Source organism: Malaclemys terrapin, chromosome 20, assembly GCF_027887155.1.
Source record: "Malaclemys terrapin pileata isolate rMalTer1 chromosome 20, rMalTer1.hap1, whole genome shotgun sequence".
In the NCBI taxonomy this organism is placed as follows: Eukaryota; Metazoa; Chordata; order Testudines; family Emydidae; genus Malaclemys; species Malaclemys terrapin.
In genome coordinates, this window is record NC_071524.1 from 16,150,138 (window position 1) to 16,171,638 (window position 21,501).

Sequence of the window (21,501 nt, forward strand, 5' to 3'; positions counted from 1 at the left end):
GGGGGGGACACAGAGGAGTGGAGGGGCACCAGGGACGGCGGGGTTGGGGGTGACTCCGATTTACACCAGCCGGCGACCAGAGCCGGTGTCAGACCCCGCAGCGGGGCTGAGCGGGGAACCCGGAGCCTGTTCCAGGCACCCCCTGGCGGGCAAGGGGGAAATCCGGTGCTCGCTTTGCACCGTGTAAACGAAGCCGGGGCGGCTCCAAGGCGGGGCCGGGATCACATGAGCGGATGCAGAAGGGAAAGTAACTGGGCCTGAGCGAGCCAGGCCGCCCCCCGGCCATGGGGCAGTCGGAGAGCCGGGATCCCCCGGTCCTGCTGGACCTGAACCCGCTGCCGGACGAGCTCCTGGCGCAGATCCTGAGCTGGGTCCCGGGCCGCGCCCTGGTGACCCGCTGCCGGCTGGTGTGTCGCCGCTGGCGGGACCTCATCGACGGGCCCACGGTCTGGCGGCTGCAGGGCGAGAGGCGCCCGGGCTTGGGGGCCACCCTGGCGGCCGCCCGCCTCTGCCTCCCGCCGCAGTGGAGCCGGATCTGCCTCCTGGAGCCCTTCGGGCGCAACCTGGTCCGGAACCCCTGCGGGCAGGGTGGGTGCCGCACCGGGGGGGCGTGGGAGAGGGAAGGGGGGATTATAGGGAGGGGGGAATCCAGGGCAGGGTGGGGGTCACCATAAGAACGGCCACAGTGGGTCAGACCCATGGTCCATCTTCCCCACTGTCCTGTCTTCCGACAGTGGCCAATGCCAGCTGCCACCGGGGGTGGGGAGGGAGAGGGCATTGGAGGAGGGGGGCCCAGGTGGGACAGTAGGAGGTGAATGGGGAGCACTGAGGCGTGTGTATATGGGGAGGGGCACCAGGGAGAGTGTGGGTTGTGTTGGGGGGGCAAAGGAGAGGGAGCACCAGAGTGGGGGAAGGGGAAAAAATTAGCACTGGTGGGGGAGGCGGGGATGAGAGGGCACTGGGGCAAAAAGGTACCTGGGGTACTGAGATGGGTGTCAGGAAAGGGGGGCAGTCTCCCTCCTCCCCTGCAACCCCCCCTCTCCCAGGTATTTAGTTCTCTCTCTGTTTATTTTGGAGAGCCACATTAACCGACTCCTCCCCTTCCCCTGGGAATGGGTGCCCACCTGGGCATCATCCCCCACCCCATCAAACCAGCTCCCACCACACCTCATACCCCTTCTTGACACAGCCTCTTCCCGCAGATCAGTTCAGTCACTGGCAGGTGGAGCATGGGGGCCATGGCTGGAAGGTGGAAGAGAACCGCTGCCCGGTCGAGGGCGCCCCGGCCCAGACCTGCTTTGTCTCATCCTTTCAGTGAGTCGGTCCCCTGGGCCTTCCCGTTTGCCCCCCACCTTCCTCATGGGGCAGAGAGCTACCCGTTCTCCAAAAGCCAGACCTGTCCTGAGCTGGCGTGTGCCCCTATGAATCCAGAGTCGCTCTGGATCGACCCAGCATAAATGAGACCCAGAGGTGCCAGGCCTGAGTCTGCCCTGCACCTTGTACTGTCATGTCCCAAATATATGTACACACCAGTAAATCCGGAGTGGCTCTGGATTTAGGCTACACTACAGATTTCTGCCGGCACAGATCTGTCGGTCAGGCGTTGGGAAGAGAGTTGTGCTAGCCGGTGTGGATTCAGTGATACAGCACGGTGCATTGTTACTAGGAGAGTTTGTGTTGCTCAGGGAGGGTGGTTTTAGTTGTCAACAGGGTGTCCTGGGATTCTTATACCGGCAAAGTGCTCCTACTGTGGATGTGGTCTAAGGGTGTGTCTACACTGGCAAGTTTCTGCGCCACAAGTTATATCACTTTTATTAAAGTGCTGGAATTAAACCGCTGTTGGGTGTCCACACTGTGCTCCTTGTGACGCTGGAGCACATCCACATTAGCAGCTCTTGCAAGGGCAAAGATAGCAGTGCATTGTGGGAGCTTCCCACTGTACAACTGGCCGCAGGGGGCTTTGGGAAGGGTTTGCAATGCCTCATGGGGGAGGCACAGCGTCACATGATGCAGGTTTCCCAATCCCACTGTTCCATGGGCATCCTACTACATTGCCAGCTGCTTTTCAACTGAAGTGGGTGGGAGGGGGGAGAGAGACAGTGTGTTTTGGGGGACAAAGAGGGTGTCAGATGCTTTCTGAGTTCAGACAGTGGTAGGAAGCAACCAGCCCTGAGGCAGGGAACGGGGGAAACCCTGGGATGTCACTTGAGGGATTAAGGGACAGCTCTGGAAGCCAATTACAGCACAATAGCAATCAAGTGTCTACACTGGCAATGAGCGCTGGAGCCTCTGTGCAAACAGCCTTGCGGCTCTTCTTGAGGTGTTTTTTGCAGCGCTGCAACTGAGGAATTTCTGCGCACAAAGTGGCTCGGCAGTGTGTACACGTCTGCAGTTTGAGTGCAAAAAGCTGCTTCACTGCGCAGAAACTTGCCAGTGTAGACAAGCCCTCAGTAAATCTGGAGTCACTTGCAGCAGTATAACCAAGATCAGATGCAGGCCCTGACTCTGTGCTGCCCTTGTGTCGTCATGACACACAAACACACACACTCTACCCAGGTGTTGGTATCGACCCAAGGTGTCTGGCAGCTGAGAACTGGGAACGGTGTCACTCCAGATTTACGAGGATTTCTCTGCACTGCTGATTTCCCCTGATTCCAGTCCCGGACGTAGCTGCCCCAGCAAACTCCTATAGCAGCTATTATTTGCACTGCGGGAGCTGACCCCATGAGTTCAAGTCATAGTTTATGGCAGCTTTGCCTGTCTACACAGGGAGCTGTACTGGGGCAGTGCCCGGAGGCGTGAACACCTGAGCTCTGTTCCTGGCTCTGCTGTGTGACCTTGAGCAAAAACGACTTCCTCTGTCTGTGCCTTAGTTTCCCCTCTGCGCAGCGCCCAGCACAATGTGGCCCTGATCTCAGTTGCTATTGCAATATCTCATTAGGGTTTCCTGTCCCCCTCTGTAGGTGGTGCATCAAATCGCAGCTCGTAGATCTTCTAAAGGAGGGGTTATGGGAAAAACTGCTGGATACCTACCAACCGGAAATCTACATCTCCGACTGGTAAGTTTCACCCTCTTCTCCCTGGAGGCCTTAATGGTGACTTGCTGAAAGAAATGGGATTGTGTCTTTGCTGCTGATTTCTGATGACTAAAATACGACCTCTGTGGTTTCCTTCATTTCTAGTTATAGGGGCCACCTGTGCCTCAAAATCAAAGGGTTTGGATTTGTTTGGGGGTTGTTACTTTTTTAAGCCTTAAAAATATCAAGTCTGTTGAACCTGGAGGTCCCAGAGTTGTCAGTTGGGAGCCCTCTTAGCCCTTAATTAAAGGTGTGAGAAGGGTTGGATTTTTAACAGTGAGTTTCTCCCAACCAACTCTTGGTCAGGGGCTTGCGTCAAATGCACGTCGCAGGTCACGTCTGCTCTCGGACTTGCTGGCTAGGATTGTAGTCGGGCTTCCCTGAAGTTGCTGGGCTAGACAAGACCAGCGGGTGAGGATGTTACAGTGCTTGGAGCTAAGATGCTGGTGCAATCCCCTGATTGATGGGGACCAAAAAGCCAGTGGTGCTGCGTGTGTTGGATTCGGCTGTGTGTTCCCAGGATTCCTGTTACCTTCTACATTCGGGGGGCTGTGTCCTGTCTCCCTCTTGCTGCCCTCCGAGGTTTCTTGTTCCCCATCATCTGCTCCCGTCCCACAGGTGGGGCGCCCGGGAAGACTGTGGCTGTGAATACTCCATCTGCGTCAGGCTCCTGGCTGCCAACAGAAGTACTGTAATCGCTGAATTCCAAGCCAACCCCGATCCCATACAACAGTGGAACGACGCGCAGTATCACCAGGTGAGCCGGCTCCGTTGCTAGCTCTCTGGGAATATTTAGGGACCGGGAGTCAGACACCTGGGTTCTAGAACCGACTCAGCCACTGGGTTGACTTTGGGCAAGTCACTTCCCCTCCCTGTGCCTCCGTTTCCTTGTGAAAGGGGGATAACGCTACCAAGTAGGTTGACCAGATGTCCCGATTTTATAGGGACAGTCCCGATATTTGGGGCTTTGTCTTATCTAGGCTCCTATTACCCCCCACCCCCATCCCGATTTTTCACACTCGCTATCTGGTCACCCTAATACGAAGCTCTATTGTAAAGCGCTTTGAGATCTAACATCGGTAGGGATGAAGTGGGCGTAATTTGTAAAATTATGTATGTTTTATTATGGAGTGGAGGCACGGGTGGCGGTGGCAGAGAGAGGAATAGAACACAGGTCTCCTGACATCTAGTCCTCTATCCACTAGCCCACCACAGGCGGCAGATAGCTAGGGGTAGTGGGTGCTCATCCTCCCCCCTAAACTATTCCTGCCTGCCCCACTCGGCAGGAAAACCAGGGCCAGGAAAGAGGCAGGAATGGCCCCACCTGTGCACGGACACTCGTGTTACGTGACGCTCTAGCGGGCTCCTCCGAATTCTGCAAAGGGCTGGAGCCGGGCCCAGACCTGTGGGATGGGAGTCACCACCAGAGCTCTCTCTAATTTTTCCCACCCATGTGCAGAATGAATTTTGTTATGTGCAGGGTGGATTTGATTTAAATCACTAGTCAGGAAGACTCAATTTAATCATGGATTTCTACATAAAAGTGCATTCTTGTTGGTTGGTATAATCTTAATACATATTCCTCACAACTCAGATAGATGAGACCCAAATTGGGTCTCTCTTATGGCCTGCTGCCATTATAGGTTTTCCCGTCTAGTGAGAGAATGGTATGGTAGATCTCAAATCAACGAAGGCTACACTCAGAAAGACCTCAAGACTTCTGGATTATGCTGCTCAAACAGTTTCACTTTCGTTTCTATTGCCTGTCCCTCCCTTCTCCCATTTCTCTCCAGACTTTGGCTGCGGGTGCGGGCTCTGAGGTGGGGCCGGGGATGAGGGGTTTGGGGTGTAGGAGGGTACTCTGGGGCTCCCCCCAGGTCTCTCGCCGCAGCAACACTTGAGGCTGTGGGATAGGCGCCCATCACTGGCCACGGGAGGTTCGGGCCGGGGCTGGGATGCCTCTCTCCCTGGCCGAGGCAGGGCCTGGATGGGGCTGGGTTGAGGACGCCCCTCCCCCGACCATGGCAGGTCTGGGGATTGAGTTGGGAGGGGGGTGCCCCGCCTGCGGCAGGTCCCGGCCGGGCGGGTTCCCTGAGCCCCTGCACAGCGCTAAATAGACTGCTGCGCGGCCATGCACCTTACAGGGAACTGAGGCCACCACTCTGGGGGGAGTGTGGGGCAGGCGCCTGCTCTCCGACCCCCTCTCACTGCACAGCAGCTATTCCGTTTTGCCCAGCCCCTGCCCTGCCAGAATATCTTCCCCAGTCTGTGTAGCCCCTACCTCCTCTCTCTGGAGCCCACGGGTTTGTGACAGGGTCCAGAGATCAATTTGGGTTCCTTTTCCTTCCCTCCCAGGTGTCCTACCGGTTCAGGCAGTACGGCCGCGGCGTCCGGTATGTGCATTTCCTCCACAGAGGGAAGGACACTCATTTCTGGGCAGGACACTACGGCGCACGGATCACCAACTCCACAGTCATGGTGAAGCTCAACTGAGAGCCCGGAGCGGGTCTCCGCGAATCTCTCACGCGAGCCGGAATGATGATCCCCATTTGCCTCTGCGAGCTCCTCTCCTGTCTGAGAACAAATCAGGGGGATGCGTCTCCTTGAAATTAATACGCCCCTTTGTCTGAGGAGCGTCTTCGGTCCGTTCTTTCTGGCCAACCTTGTCCTGCGCAGGACCAAAGAGCACCGTGGAGAATCCTGAGGTTCCTAGTGCCTGACTTCGGTCAGTGTGACCCTGCCCCTGCACGGCAGAAGCAACAAGACATTAAAGATGGAAACAACTGGGCTTGTGCCTCTATTTGGGGGGCTTTGGGATTGTGTCATCAGAGCATGTAGGGGTTAAAAAAATAGTTGTTTGAGGTGGTTTTTTACCCCCCTAATGAGGAATTTTCAGCTCTTCTCTGCCACGATTCCGTTCGGAAGCTGCAGAGAGGTGGGTTGGGAGCTCGCTGTGTGTTCTGTTAACGGAAGAGTTTTTTCTGCCAGCTGATGCCTGTGGTGTTGCCTGTCTGATGTGAATCCAGATTCACAGGCAGGTGAGCAAAATACCCCCCCCCATGCTAATTAGATTGCGTGGTTCTGGGGAAGGGGGGTTAGAACCCAGCTGCTGCAAGCTATGGGTAGTGCAGTGCTCACGAGAATACCGTACCGGGCAGCCCTTAGACAAACGTAAATAGCTGCTTGTTGATTGGCCAGGAGTTAATGGGGAACATAATCTTCAGGTCTGTTCTCACTGCGCTCGCATCCCAGCAAAGCCAGTGGGCGTGGTAGACGCTCAGGCCTTTTGCTGACATAAACCAAGGGTCAGTTTCTGAAGTGTGTAAATCTGGAAAGACTCCAGTGGAGTGACTCCAGATTCACACAGGTCTACGTCAGACCAGAACCGGGGCCTAGCAGTGCTTTGGTGCAGTTCCCTCCCCATTTTGGGGGGCGATGTCGGCGTAAGGCAAAGTCCACACGTGTACTAACGCACGATCACGGGGCATGGGCAGAGGGTTACAGGCGGAGCCGCAGAGCCCACTCCCAGCAGGGGTAGACGGGCAAGATATTTCTAGGGGACTGGGGTCTAATTTCTGCCACATAGTCCAGCGACGGCGTTCAGTGCATCAGCTGGGCTCAGGTGCGGTCATCGGGATGGGTCTTAGCCCTGCTAGTAAAGACAGGCCAGAACGTCCGCTGGTATAAACCAATGGCCTGCCAGTGGTGTCTTTGCTCTTACACCAGCAGGGGACACCGTCCCGTTGATTGGAGGCATGATGCTGGGGGACCTGGTGCTCTGTGTTACCTCTCTCAAAAAATGCCCAAATTCTGCCCCCATTGAAGTCCGAGGCTCTGATTCTCCTACTGCTCAAATGATTGAGTGAAGAATGAGGCCTGCTGACTCCACTGGACTCAGGCCTGGTTTACACGGGAGAGAACAAGAAGGGAACTAGGGTAGCTATCCAGTCCTAGCGCTGAGCAACCTCCCAGCCCGTTCCCTTGGTGCGCAGGGAGCCGGGATGGATGGTGGCCCTTTGGGCCAGGCTGTTATTGTTTAAAATTATCCCATGGGCCTGGGCTGAAATCCCCAGTAGGTTAGTTACTGAGGAGCTAACGGGTTTCCTGTTGGCCTGAATTGTTTTTATTAATAAAAGGGCCTGGAAGGTTTGAGCTGGTCCCTCACCGGAAAAGAGGGGCCAGGGAATGTATTCGCTGGTCAGTTTCACAGGGCTCTGTCCGGAAATGGAGTCGCTGAACATGATATAAGCAGCTGTGCGGCTTGTTAATGAAGATTAAAGTGCTTTTCTGAACAGCGTGTGGTGTGGGTGTTTCACAGCTCAGCGGGCTGGAAAGTGAGACGGGCCCAAGCTGAATGGCCCAGTTCTTCTCCCTTCAGTGAGAGGAGTTTGTGCTGGGCGGCCTGGCCCAGGAGGGGCAGGCAGTTGTGCCCCCCGAGTTCCCTGAGCAGCAGGTTGGAAGCTGCCGAGAAGCCGTCCGAGGAGATGCTGCTGCTCCAGGCAGTGCGATCCGGCTGCTGCCCGGCATGCTCGGAGAGGGGGCGAAGCTCAGGATCGTGAAACAGCGTCTGGAGCCTGAGACAGCTCTGCAGGGACATGTTGCTCCCGGGGAAGCTGGCCCGGGGCTACGAAGGCCGAACCATCGCTGGGGGGCGGCTGGGAGAGGGGCGGGGAAATGAAGGCGCCAAAGCTGTGGTGTGAACAGCTGGTTCGAACCGGTTGGAACTGCCGTCCCCTCAGCGCTTTCCCGCCCCTCGCCCTTCACAAGGACCTGGGCCCGGCGGCCCGGCATTGTCCAGCCAGGGGGCAGCCGTGTGCGGTCGGGCTTTTGCCTGGGTCTCCGCATCGAGAGCTGGGAGGGATCCTGTGACCCCAACAACTTACCTGCCCTCCAGGGTTCTTTGGTCCATCAGCAGCTCCGGTCCCAGCCGCTGGTCCCCATCCCACCGCCGAGATCCAGCGTCCTCCCCAAAGGGCAGCGTTCGGCCCGAGGGTAGACAGTCCTGGACCCACCACTGGCTACCCTCTGTCCTGCCCAGAGATGACATGGGATTAGCAGGAGGCCATAGAGGGGATTTGATTTGTTTGGTTCTTGTACCTGTCAAAGGGAAACAGGCACATTGGGGTCCATTTACATTTGATTTTTCCCTGGTAACGGGGGGGTTATTAAAGCCCCAGCTCCCTTAGCCATGGGGTGATGGGACAACTTAGCAAGGCTGAAGAAATCCGTCATTGGAGAAGCACCGAGGGATGGATCCACCTCAGGGATTCCATGCGGGTGGGGACACTGGCTTGACCTGACCAGCTGGGTTATCCAGTGGCCGGTGTCCCGACATTATTGCTGGTCACGAGATGGCGGGAAATGGGGAAGGAAGATCTAGTGCTTCTTAGGTCAGGCCGCTGTGTTAGCGCATGGGGGGATGTGAGCCAGGACTCCTGGGTTCTCTCCCCAGCTCTAGAAGAGCAGTGGGGTCTAGTGGTTAGAGCAGGGGGGCTGGGAGCCAGGACTCCTGGGTTCTCTCCCCAGCTCTGGAAGAGCAATGGGGTCTAGTGGTTAGAGCAGGGCGGGGGACTGGGAGCCAGGACTCCTGGGTTCTCTCCCCAGCTCTGGAAGAGCAGTGGGGTCTAGTGGTTAGAGCAGGGCGGGGGACTGGGAGCCAGGACTCCTGGGCTCTCTCCCCAGTTCTAGCAGAGCAGGGGGGCTGGGAGTTTTCCGACAGTGGGCAAGGCCAGGTGTTGGGGGGGACCAGGTGGGAGAGCGCTGTGCGGGGGAGGGGGGCACTGAGGAGTGTGTACAGGGGGGAAGGGCACCAGGGACAGTGGGGTTGGCGGTGACGCTGGCGGAGTTCAGCCCCGGAGTGAGGCGCCGGCGGAGGGTGAAACCCCCAGGACCTAGGAGGGAAGTAGCAGCTTTTTACTAAAGCGGTTTCTGACAATCGCTCTGTAGCACTAACTGCTGCGGGGAGCACCTGTCTACACGGAGCAATTCCATCTACACTGTAGTGCAAGAAACGGCTCCCTGGATCCGGCTCGGTCGGTGCTACCGCTAGCACGCTGCTAGGCGGAGCAGTTTCATACACTACACCGGCAGCGGGTCCCCAGGGCGCGGCCGGGACCCAGCTCAGGCTCCGCGCCAGGAGCCCGTCCAGGAGCGGGGTCAGCTCCGAGCGCCGCACCCTGTCCCGCCTGCCCTGAAATCAGGGGCTCCAACTCCGACCCCCGCCGCTCCGGCTGCCCCATGGCCGGGGGGTGGCCTGGCTCGCTCCGGCCCAGCTCCCGCTCCTCGCCGCATCCGCTCATGTGGTCTTGGAGCCGCCCCGGCCTCGTTTACACGGTGCAAAGCGAGCACCGGATTCCCCCCTTGCCCGCCAGGGGGTGCCTGGAACAGGCTCCGGGTTCCCCGCTCAGCCCTGCTGCGGGGTCTGACACCGGCTCTGGTCGCCGGCTGGTGTAAATCGGAGTCACCCCCAATCCCGCTGTCCCTGGTGCCCCCCCCCACTCCTCGGTGCCCCCCTCCCCCGCACAGCGCCCCCCCCCCACCCGATCCCCCCCTCCTCTCCCCACCCCCGGCATTTGCCCCCCTCTAACCACTAGACCCCCCCCTCTCCTGCAGCTGGGGAGAGAACCCAGGAGTCCTGAGCCCCCCCTCACTTTTCACCCCCCTCCATCTCCCAGCTTCTTTTCCCGTGTGGGGCCTTTGCCGGCTGCCCGGCTGGCAGCCGGGACCAGAGCCGGTGTCAGACCCCCCAGCGGGGCTGAGCGGGGAACCCGGAGCCTGTTCCAGGCACCCCCTGGCGGGCAAGGGGGGAATCCGGTGCTAGCTTTGCTCCCGTGTAAACGAGGCCGGGGCGGCTCCGAGGCAGGGCCGGGATCACATGAGCGGATGCAGCGAGGAGCGGGAGCTGGGCCTGAGCGAGCCAAGCCGCTGTGCGTCAGGGAGAGAGCCGGGCTCCCGCGGACATGCACCAGCAGCAGGAGAGCAAACAGCAGTTGATGGAGCAGCAGCAGGAGAGCAGGGAGCAGTTGGAGCTGCGGGAGCAGCAGTTGATGGAGCGGGAGCGGCACTTGTTGGAGCAGCAGCAGGAGAGCAGGCGGCAGTTGGAGCTGCGGGAGCGGCAGTTGATGGACCGGGAGCGGCAGTTGTTGGAGCAGCAGCAGGAGAGCAGGGAGCAGTTGGAGCTGCGGGAGCAGCAGTTGATGGAGCGGGAGCGGCAGTTGTTGGAGCAGCAGCAGGAGAGCAGGCGGCAGTTGGAGTTGCGGGAGCGGCAGTTGATGGAGCGGGAGCGGCAGTTGTTGGAGCAGCAGCAGGAGAGCAGGGAGCAGTTGGAGCTGCGGGAGCAGCAGTTGATGGAGCGGGAGCGGCAGTTGTTGGAGCAGCAGCAGGAGAGCAGGGAGCAGTTGGAGCTGCGGGAGCGGCAGTTGATGGAGCAGGAGGGGCAGTTGTTGGAGCAGCAGCAGGAGAGCAGGGAGCAGTTGGAGCTGCGGGAGCAGCAGTTGATGGACCGGGAGAGGCAGTTGTTGGAGCAGCAGCAGGAGAGCAGGGAGCAGTTGGAGCTGCGGGAGCGGCAGTTGATGGAGCGGGAGCGGCACTTGTTGGAGCAGCAGCAGGAGAGCAGGGAGCAGTTGGAGCTGCGGGAGCGGCAGTTGATGGAGCGGGAGCGGCACTTGTTGGAGCAGCAGCAGGAGAGCAGGGAGCAGTTGGAGCTGCGGGAGCGGCAGTTGATGGAGCGGGAGAGGCAGTTGATGGAGCAGCAGCAGGAGAGCAGGGAGCAGTTGGAGCTGCGGGAGCAGCAGTTGATGGACCGGGAGCGGCAGTTGTTGGAGCAGCAGCAGGAGAGCAGGGAGCAGTTGGAGCTGCGGGAGCAGCAGTTGATGGAGCGGGAGCGGCAGTTGTTGGAGCAGCAGCAGGAGAGCAGGCGGCAGTTGGAGCTGCGGGAGCGGCAGTTGATGGAGCGGGAGTGGCAGTTGTTGGAGCAGCAGCAGGAGAGCAGGGAGCAGTTGGAGCTGCGGGAGCAGCAGTTGATGGACCGGGAGAGGCAGTTGTTGGAGCAGCAGCAGGAGAGCAGGGAGCAGTTGGAGCTGCGGGAGCGGCAGTTGATGGAGCGGGAGCGGCAGTTGTTGGAGCAGCAGCAGGAGAGCAGGGAGCAGTTGGAGCTGCGGGAGCAGCAGTTGATGGAGCGGGAGCGGCAGTTGATGGAGCAGCAGCAGGAGAGCAGGGAGCAGTTGGAGCTGCGGGAGCGGCAGTTGATGGAGCGGGAGCGGCAGTTGTTGGCGCAGCAGCAGGAGAGCAGACGGCAGTTGATGGAGCGGGAGAGGCAGTTGATGGAGCAGCAGGAGAGCAGGTGGCAGTTGGAGCGCCAGTTGCAGCAGCAGGAGAGAAGGCGGCAGTTGGAGCAGCAGTTTGAACAGCAGCAGGAGAGCAGGCGGCAGTTGGAGCGCCAGTTGCAGCAGCAGGAGAGCAGGCGGCAGTTGGAGCGGCAGCGGCTGTTGGAGCAGCAGCAGGAGAGCAGGCGGCAGTTGAAGCGGCAGCGGCTGTTGGAGCAGCAGCAGGAGAGCAGGCGGCAGTTGAAGCGGCAGCGGCTGTGGGAGCAGCAGCAGGAGAGCAGGCGGCAGTTGGAGCGGCAGGTCGGGCTCCTGTTTTTCGGGGCAAGGCCGGAGAGGGCGCGGCTCTCGGCGCTCCCGTTTTCCCCGGACAGGCCACAGTCGGCGCCCCCGTCTCTCCCGGCCCCACTGGACCTGAACCGACTGCCGGACGAGCTCCTGGCGCAGATCCTGAGCTGGGTCCCGGGCTGCGCCCTGGTGACCCGCTGCCGGCTGGTGTGTCGCCGCTGGCAGGACCTCATCGACGGGCCCACGGTCTGGCGGCTGCAGGGTGAGAGGTGGCCGCGCTTGGGGGCCATCCTAGCGGCCGCCCGCCTCTGCCCCTCACCGCAGTGGAGCCGGATCTGCCTCCTGGAGCCCTTCGGGCGCAACCTGGTCCGGAACCCCTGCGGGCAGGGTGGGTGCCGGACTGGGGGGGGCACCCAGGGGTGGGGGGGATTATGAGAGGGGGTAAGGAAAGGGGGGTAGGGATGGATGGAAACATGCGGGGGGTAGGGAGAGGAATGGGGGAAAGCCAGGGGGGTTATGGGAGGAGGCGAGGAGAGCCCAGGGCAGAGGGGGGGCACCATAAGATCGGCCATAGGAATGGGAATGGGTGCCCACCAGGGTGTCGTGTGCCCACCAGCATGTCATCCCCCACCCCATCAAACCAGCTCCCACCACACCTTACACCCCCCCTTTGACGCATCCTCTTCCCACAGATCAGTTCTGTCACTGGCAGGTGGAGCATGGGGGCGATGGCTGGAAGGTGGAACAGAACCGCTGCCCGCTTGAGGGCGCCCCGGCCCAGACCTGCTTCGTCTCATCCTATCGGTGAGTCTGTCCCCTGGACCTTCCCATTTGCCCCCCACCTTCCCCATGCGGCAGAGAGCTACCTGTTCTCCAAAGGACAGATCGGTCCTTATCTGGCGTGTGCCCCTGTAAATCCAGAGTCACTCTGGATTGACACAGCATAAATGAGACCCAGAGGTGCCAGGCCAGAGTCTGCCCTGCAGCTTGTACCGTCATGTCCCAAATATATGTACACACCTGTAAATCTGGAGTGGCTCTGGATTTAGGCCAGGGCTACGCTACAGATTTCTGCCAGCACAGATCTGTCGGTCAGGCGTTGGGAAGAGAGCTGTGCTAGCCAGTGTGGATTCAGTGATACAGCACGGTGCACTGCTACTAGGAGAGTTTGTGTTGCTCAGGGAGGGTGGTTTTATCTGCCAACAAGGTGTCATGGGATTCTTATACCGGCAGAATGCTCCTACTGTGGACATGGTCTAAAGGTGTGTCTACACTGGCAAGTTTCTGCGTCACAAGTTATACCACTTTTATTAAAGCACTGGAATTAAACCGCTGTTGGGTGTCCACACTGTGCTCCTTGTGACGCTGGAGCACATCCACATTAGCAGCTCTTGCAAGGGCAAAGACAGCAGTGCATTGTGGGAGCTTCCCACTGTACAACTGGCCGCAGGGGGCTTTGGGAAGGGTTTGCAATGCCTCATGGGGGAGGCACAGTGTCACATGATGCAGGTTTCCCAATCCCACTGTTCCATGGGCATCCTACTACATTGCCAGCTGCTTTTCAACTGAAGTGTGGGGGAGAGAGACAGTGTGTTTTGGGGGACAGAGGGTGTCAGATGCTTTCTGAGTTCAGACAGTGGCAGGATGCAACCAGCCCTGAGGCAGGGAACGGGGGAAATGCTGGGATGTCACTTGAGGGATTAAGGGACAGCTCTGGAAGCCAATTACAGCACAATAGCAATCAAGTGTCTACACTGGCAATGAGCGCTGGAGCCTCTGTGCAAACAGCCTTGCGGCTCTTCTCGAGGTGGCTTTTTTGCAGTGCTGCAGCTGAGGAGTTTCGGCGCACAAAGTGGCTCGGCAGTGTGTACACGTCTGCAGTTTGAGCGTGAAAAGCTGCTTCACTGCGCAGAAACTTGCCAGTGTAGACAAGCCCTAAGTAAATCTGGAGTCACTTGCAGCGGTATAACCAAGATCAGATGCAGGCCCTGACTCTGTGCTGCCCTTGTGTCATCATGATACACACAAACACACACACTCTACCCAGGTGTCGGTATCGACCCAAGGTGCCTGGCAGAGGAGAACTGGGAACGGTGTCGCTCCAGATTTACGAGGCCTTCTCTGCACTGCTGATTTGCCCCGATTCCAGCCCCAGGCATAGCTGCCCCAGCAAACTCCTATAACAGACATTATTTGCACTGCGGGAGCTGACCCCATGAGTTTAAGTCATGGCTTATGGCAGCTTTGCCTGTCTACACAGGGAGCTGTACTGGGGCAGTGCCCAGAGGCGTGAACAGCTGAGCTCTGTTCCTGGCTCTGCTGTGTGACCTTGAGCAAAAACGACTTCCTCTGTCTGTGCCTCGGTTTCCCCTCCCACCCTTTGCCCACCGTGTCTACACTGTGTGCTCTGTGGGACAGCGATTGTCTCTTCCTAGAGTTCATCTTGGCCTGCCAACACGTTAAACCCACAGCTGCCTTATCTACAGCAGGATTTCAACATCTGTCCACTAATACCCCTCTTTTCCCCTAGCATCCACAGAGTCTGTTCAGCGTCCAACACAATGTGGCTGTGATCTCAGTTAGGTGCTATTGCAATATCTCATTAGGGTTTCCTTTCCCCCTCTGTAGGTGGTGTGTCAAATCGCAGATGGTAGATCTTCTAGAGGAGGGGTTGTGGGAAGAACTGCTGGATAACTACCAACCGGAAATCTACATCTCTGATTGGTATTCTCCCTAGAGGCCTTAATGGTGATCTGCCGAAAAAAAATGGGCCCCTACCTGTGCCTCAGAATCAAAGGGTTTGGGTTTGTTTTGGGGTTGTTGTTTTTTAAGCCTTAAAAATATCAAGCCTGTTGCACCTTGTTTGATCTGCTTTTTAGCTGGAGGTCCCCTCGAAGGACCCAGAGATGTGGGTTGGGAGCCCTGTTAGCCCTCAATTAAAGCAGTGAGAAGGGTCGGATTTTTAACAATGGGTTTCTCCCGCCCAACTCTTGGTCAGGGGCTTGCGTCAAATGCATGTTGCAGGTCACGTCTGTTCTTGGACTTGCTGGCTAGGATTGTAGATGGGCTTCCCTGAAGTTGCTGGGCTAGACAAGACCAGCGGGTGAGGATGTTACAGTGCTTGGAGCTAAGATGCTGGTGCAATCCCGATTGATGGGAACCAAAAATCCGGTGGTGCTGCGTGTGTTGGATTCGGCTGTGTGTGTTCCCAGGATTCCTCTTACGATCTATATTTGGGGGGCTGTGTCCTGTCTCCCTCCTGCTGCCCCCTGAGGTTCCTTTTTCCCCAACGTCTGTTCCCGTCCCGCAGGTGGGGTGCCTGGCAAGGCTTTGACTGTGAATACTCCATCTGCGTCAAGCTCCTGGCTGCCAACAGAACAACTGTAATCGCTGAATTCCAGGCCACCCCCGATCGCTCAGAACAGTCGAATGACTCGCAGTATCACCAGGTGAGCCGGCTCCGTTGCCAGCTCTCTGGGAACATTTAGGGACTGGGAGTCAGGACCCCTGGGTTCTAGAACTGACTCAGCCACTGGGTTGACTTTGGGCAAGTCACTTCCCCTCCCTGTGCCCCCATTTCCCTGTGAAAGGGGGATAACGATACCAAGCTCTATTGTAAAGCGCTTTGAGATCTACCATGGAAAAGCGGTAGGGATGAAGTGGGCGTAATTTGTAAAATTATGTATGTTTTACTATGGAGGAGTGGAGGCGCGGGTGGCGGTGGCAGAGAGAGGAATAGAACACGGGTCTCCTGACATCCAGTCCTCTATCCACTAGCCCACCACAGGCGGCAGATAGCTAGGGCTAGTGGGTGCTCATCCTCCCCCCTAAACTATTCCTGCCTGCCCCCCTCGGCAGGAAAAGCTCTGCTTCCAGCTGCACCGGGGCCAGGAAAGAGGCAGGAATGGTCCCACCTGTGCACGGACATTCGTGTTACGTGATGCTGTAGTGGGCTCCTCCGAATTCTGCAAGGGCTGAAGCCGGGCCCAGACCTGTGGGATGGGAGTCCCCACCAGAGCTCCCTTTAATTTTTCCCACCCATGTGCAGAATGAATTCTGTTATGTGCAGGGTGGATTTGATTTAAATCATGATTAAATCGAGTCTTCCTGACGAGTGATTTAAATCATGTATTTCAACATAAAAGTGCATTCTTGTTGGTTGTTATAATCTTGGGTCTCTTTTATGGCTTGCTGCCCTTATAGGTTTTCCCTTCTAGTGAGAGAATGGTATGGTAGATCTCAAATCAATGAAGGCTACACTCAAAGACCTCAAGATTTCTGGATTATGCTGCTCAAACAGTTTCACTTTTGTTTCTAGTGCCCGTCCCTCCCTTCCCACATTTATCTCCAGACTTCTCCTTGTCCAGATCTGTTCTGCCCCCAAGAACCTTCTATTCATTGAACTTTCTGAAACTTTGCCCTTTTAGAGAGAGAGGTCAGAGACTGACTGTGTGGACACAAATTTGCAGAGGGACAATAGGGTTGAGGTCTTTTATTTCTCACCTCTATATATTATTTTATTTTTTTTCTTTATTTAAAAAGATTTTTGCTGTTAACAAGCATGTTATCTCTGGAGACACAAATCCAGTTTGAGAACTGCAAAACTAAGCATCTCTGATGGTATCTTCTAGACTGAGCACTGAGTCCCATTGCGTAGATAGAAAGACCTAAATCAGGGTGGGCAAACTTTTTGGCCTGAGGGCCACATCGGGGTTCTGAAACTGTATGGAGGGCCGGATAGGGAAGGCTGTGTCTCCGCAAATAGCCTGTCCCCCGCCCCCTCCCACTTCCCACCCCCCTCAGAACCCGCGACCCGTCCAACCCCCCGGCTCATTGTCCCCTGACTGCCCCGACCCGTATCCACACCCCTGCCCACTCACAGGCCCCCCGGGACTCCCACAACTATCCAACCCCCGTGTTCCCCATCCCCTGACCACCCCAGAACCTCCACACCATCCAACCACCCCCTGCTCCTTGTCCCCTAACTGGACCCCGGGACCCTCTGCTCCTTATCCAACCCTCCTGCTCTCTTTCCCCTTACCATGCTCAGAGCACTAGGACTGGCAGCCGCGCCACCCAGCCGGAGCCAGCCATGCCACTGTGCAGTCTAGAGCACCGGGGCAGGCCGGCGGCTCTCACAGCCGCGCTGCCCAACCGGAGTTCAGAGCTCCACCGCCCAGAGCGCTGGCGGCACGGCGAGCTGGGGCTGTGGGGGACGGGAGACAGCAGGGAAGGGGCTGGGAGCTAGCGTCCCCGGCCGTGAGCTCCAGGGTCAGGCAGGACGGACCCACGGGCCGTAGTTTGCCCACCTCTGACCTAAAGAATCTATACAGAAGCCCCTGGAAGCCTGTAAGATTGGGTCCCTAATCCATGAACTATTGGAACTCGTTTACAAAACTTTTCTTCAATATGACATGAATATATTGTCTCATACTATAGAATTAGAAGGTATAATCCCTATTCCATGCTGAGATACATTACAGCTCAAAGATATCGTAATTAAAACTAGCTTTAGATAATCTTTTTTCCTCAAAAAGCATTTTATCAAAAAAAATCATTTTTTTCTAAAAACCATTGATTTGTATCCACCCTGGTTCTGTGCACCAATATGGAAGGGATGTGTGGGAGTGGGCTCAGGGCTGGGGCAGAAGGTTGGAGTGCAGGGGGGGAGGGCGCTGGCTGGGGATGCAGGCTCTGGGGCGGGGCTGGCGATGAGGGGTTTGGGGTGCAGGAGGGTACTCCGGGTCTATGGCAGGGAGTGAGGGCTTCCCACGCAGCAGCACTTGGGTTTGGGGGAGAGGCGCCTCTCCCCGCCACGGCAGCTCCAGGACTGGGGCCATGGGACAGGTGCCCATCCCCCGGCCACAGGAGGGCTGGGGCGTCTCTCTCCCTGGCCGAGGCAGGGCCTGGATGGGGCTGGGTTGAGGACGCCCCTCCCCCGACCATGGCAGGTCTGGGGATTGAGTTGGGAGGGGGGTGCCCCGCCTGCGGCAGGTCCCGGCCGGGCGGGTTCCCTGAGCCCCTGCACAGCGCTAAATAGACTGCTGCGCGGCCAAGCACCTTACAGGGAACTGAGGCCACCACTCTGGGGGGAGTGTGGGGCAGGCGCCTGCTCTCCGACCCCCTCTCACTGCACAGCAGCTATTCCGTTTTGCCCAGCCCCTGCCCTGCCAGAATATCTTCCCCAGTCTGTGTAGCCCCTACCTCCTCTCTCTGGAGCCCACGGGTTTGTGACAGGGTCCAGAGATCAATTTGGGTTCCTTTTCCTTCCCTCCCAGGTGTCCTACCGGTTCAGGCAGTACGGCCGCGGCGTCCGGTATGTGCATTTCCTCCACAGAGGGAAGGACACTCATTTCTGGGCAGGACACTACGGCGCACGGATCACCAACTCCACAGTCATGGTGAAGCTCAGCTGAGAGCCAGGAGTGGGTCTCCACGAATTTCTCACGCGAGCCGGAATGATGATCTCCATTGTGTCATCAGAGCATGGAGGGGTTAAAAAAATAGTTGTTTGAGGTGGGTTTTTTACCAGCATGAGGAGGAATTTTCAGCTCTTCTCTGCCACGTTTCCGTTCGGAAGCTGCAGAGAGGTGGGTTGGGAGTTCGCTGTGTGTTCTGTTAATGGAAGAGTTTTTTCTGCCAGCTGATGCCTGTGGTGTTGCCTGTCTGATGTGAATCCAGATTCACAGGCAGGTGAGCAAAATACCCCCCCCATGCTAATTAGACTGCACGGTTCTGGGGAAGGAGGGTTGTTGTACTTAAAGTACTGCACAGGATCTTTTCAGGGGGAATAAGGCAAAACGCCACATTTATTAGTAATACATGTATTCACTAACACTGTATCATATGCATATGATATATATATTACACTCATGCACTCACCTACACACAAGCACACTCAGTCTTGTTGTTGTTACCAATTAGTTGCTCCCCTTAACTTCACTGGCCAGGTGAGTTAGATGGGGGAGGGGGTGGAGCCGGGCTTCTGCCGATCCGGATCGATGCTCTGATGTTGACAAGACAAGTCCCGGGGTCCTCTGCAAGACACCTCACTTTTATAGCAGCTTCCCTCTCATGCAAATCTGTACTAGATTCAAAATCTGTGTCTGTGTCCATTGGTCCTTTGTGCTGCTTCCTTCTGGGGGTTGTCCAATGCTGCAAAGAGGGTGTTTCCCAAAGAAGGTGTCAGGGTAGCAGCCGTGTTAGTCTGTATCCTCAAAAAGAACAGGAGTACATGTGGCACCTTAGAGACTAACAAATTTATTAGAGCATAAGCTTTCGTGGGCTACAACCCACTTTTCTAACCTCCCCCCTCCCCCCCCCCCGAGGGCCTCAGCATGTCTCCTCTTCCTTAGTGAGCCCACTTGACACGTTTTATTGTCCTGGGCTCTGGCTCCCAGCCCCTCTCCAACTGTTGCAGCTGTTTGGAGGTGCTGCCTTCCCTGCCTTGCTCATTCACGCCTCGTTCATTCAACAGGGCAATTGATTAAGCGAGTTGGGGGCTGGGGGGAGATCTTATTCTACTCCTAGCAAAAAGACATTTTTCTTCTACTTTGACTATCCTTAGGGGCTATAACATTATACCAAGGCTTAACACAAAGTTTCTACATGAGGCTTTGATACAAAGTTTCCATACACCAAGGCTCATCAGTACAAGATTATATATTAGGCTTTGATACAAAGTCTGATGAAAACAGAGGTCACACGTGGGTAGACCCACTACAAGGTTAGATGAAGAGGCACAATGTAAAGTCATATGAAAATTATCAGAGATTTATCTACAGGGTTAGAACCCCGCTCCTTCAAGCTATGGGTAGTGCAGTGCTCACGAGAATACCATACAGGGTAGTCCTTAGACAAATGTAAATTGACGCTTCTTGATTGTCCAGGAGTTTATGGGGAACGTAACCTTCAGGTCTGTTTTCACTGCACTCGGATCCCAGCAAAGCCAGTGGGCGTGGTAGACGCTCGGGCCTTTTGCTGACATAAACCAAGGGTCGGATTCTGAAGTGTGTAAATCTGGAAAGACTCCAGTGGAGTGACTCCAGATTCACACAGGTCTACGTGAGACCAGAATCGGGGCCTAGCAGTGCTTTGGTGCAGTTCCCTCCCCATTTTGGGGGGGATGTGGGTGTAAGGCAAAGTCCACTCTTGTACTAACGCACGATCACGGGGCATGGGCAGAGGGTTATAGGCGGAGCCACAGAGCCCACTCCCAGCAGGGGTTGAGGGGCAAGACCTTTCTAGGGGACTGGGGTCTAATTTCTGCCACGTGGCCCAGCGACGGCCTTCAGTGCATCAGCTGGTCCTGGGTGCGGTCAGCGGGATGGGTCTTCGCCCTCCTGGTAAAGACAGGCCAGAACGTCCGCTGGTATAAACCAATGTCCTGCCAATGGTGTCTTTGCTCTTACACCAGCAGGGGACACCGTCCCGTTGATTGGAGGAGTGATGCTGGGGGCCCTGGTGCTCTGTGTTACCTCTCTCAAAAAAAGTCCGAAGCTGTGATTCTCCTACTGCTCAAATGATTGAGTGAAGAATGAGGCCTGCTGACTCCACTGGACTCAGGGCTGGTTTACACGGGAGAGAACGAGAAGGGAACTAGGGTAGCTATTCAGTCCTAGCGCTGAGCAACCTCCCAGCCCGTTCCCTTGGTGCGCAGAGACGCGGGATGGATGGTGGCCCTTTGGGCCAGGCTGTTATTGTTTAAAATGATCCCACGGGCCTGGGCTGAAATCCCCAGTAGGTTAGTTACTGAGGAGCTAACGGGTTTCCTGTTGGCCTGAATTGTTTATATTAATAAAAGGGCCTGGAAGGTTTGAGCTGGTCCCTCACTGGAAAAGAGGGGCCAGGGAATGTATTCGCTGGTCAGTTTCACAGGGCTCTGTCCCGAAATGGAGTCGCTGAACATGATATAAGCAGCTGTGTGGCTTGTTAATGAAGATTAAAGTGCTTTTCTGAACAGCATGTGGTGTGGGTGCTTTCACAGCTCAGCTGGCTTGAATGGCCCAGTTCTTCTCCCTTCAATGAGAAGAGGAAACTTGGGGACCAGGCACAGCTGAGAGAGAGCAGGAAGCAGCGGACAGGGGTTTGCAGTGGGTTGTGGTGGTAATGAAATGATGCAGTGTGGGGGCTGTAGGGGAAGAGCTTCTCCCCGAGTTTGTGCTGGGCGGCCTGGCCCAGGAGGGGCAGGCAGTTGTGCCCCCCGAGTTCCCTGCGCAGCAGGTTGCAAGCTGCCAAGAAGCCAGCCGAGGAGATGCTGCTGCTCAACGCAGTGAGATCCAGCTGCTGCCCGGCATGCTCGGAGAGGGGGCGAAGCTCAGGATCGTGCGGGTTTGGCTGGGGGTGCATGAAACAGCGTGTGAAGCCTGAGACAGCTCTGTAGGGACACGTTGCTCCCAGGGATGCTCTCAGGGGCAACGAAAGGCCGAACCATCGCTGGGGGGCGGCTGGGCGAGAGGCGGCTGCCTCGGTATCGCCCACTGGGATGACAGCCAGTAACGGGGTGTGTGCGCTGGGTGTGGCTAGTGCCCCACGGCTCCCCAAAGCCTTCCCCAGGCAGCGAGCGACCCAGCCCCACTGCCCCCTGGCTGCTCCCCTCCCCCCCGCTGTGCAGTGGGACAAGCTCTGGCCAGGAGAGGGGGAGAGGACGTGGCCTGAAGCTCACACAGGGACTCAGCAGGAGAGCTGACTCCCAGCCCCCCCCCCTCTAACCACTAGCCCCCACTCCCCTCCCAGAGCTGGGGAGAGAACCCAGGAGTCCTGGCTCCCAGCCCCCCTGCTCTAACCATTGGACCCCACTCCCCTCCCAGTGCTGG

At 57.1% G+C, this 21,501-nt stretch overlaps 1 protein-coding gene across 1 annotated transcript in view; it reads left to right on the top strand.

Moving 5' to 3' along the window:
• Positions 1 to 48: 48 nt before the first annotated feature.
• Positions 49 to 21,501, top strand: part of SARS2 (seryl-tRNA synthetase 2, mitochondrial) — a 46,076-nt gene continuing 24,623 nt past the window's right edge. The window contains exons 1-6 of the mRNA XM_054010254.1: positions 49 to 588; positions 1,203 to 1,314; positions 2,964 to 3,059; positions 3,696 to 3,834; positions 5,433 to 5,474; positions 17,965 to 17,997. Of these exons, the coding sequence (XP_053866229.1) occupies positions 285 to 588; positions 1,203 to 1,314; positions 2,964 to 3,059; positions 3,696 to 3,834; positions 5,433 to 5,474; positions 17,965 to 17,997 (726 nt within the window). The 5' untranslated portion in view covers positions 49 to 284. The remainder of the gene's footprint in view (positions 589 to 1,202; positions 1,315 to 2,963; positions 3,060 to 3,695; positions 3,835 to 5,432; positions 5,475 to 17,964; positions 17,998 to 21,501) is intronic.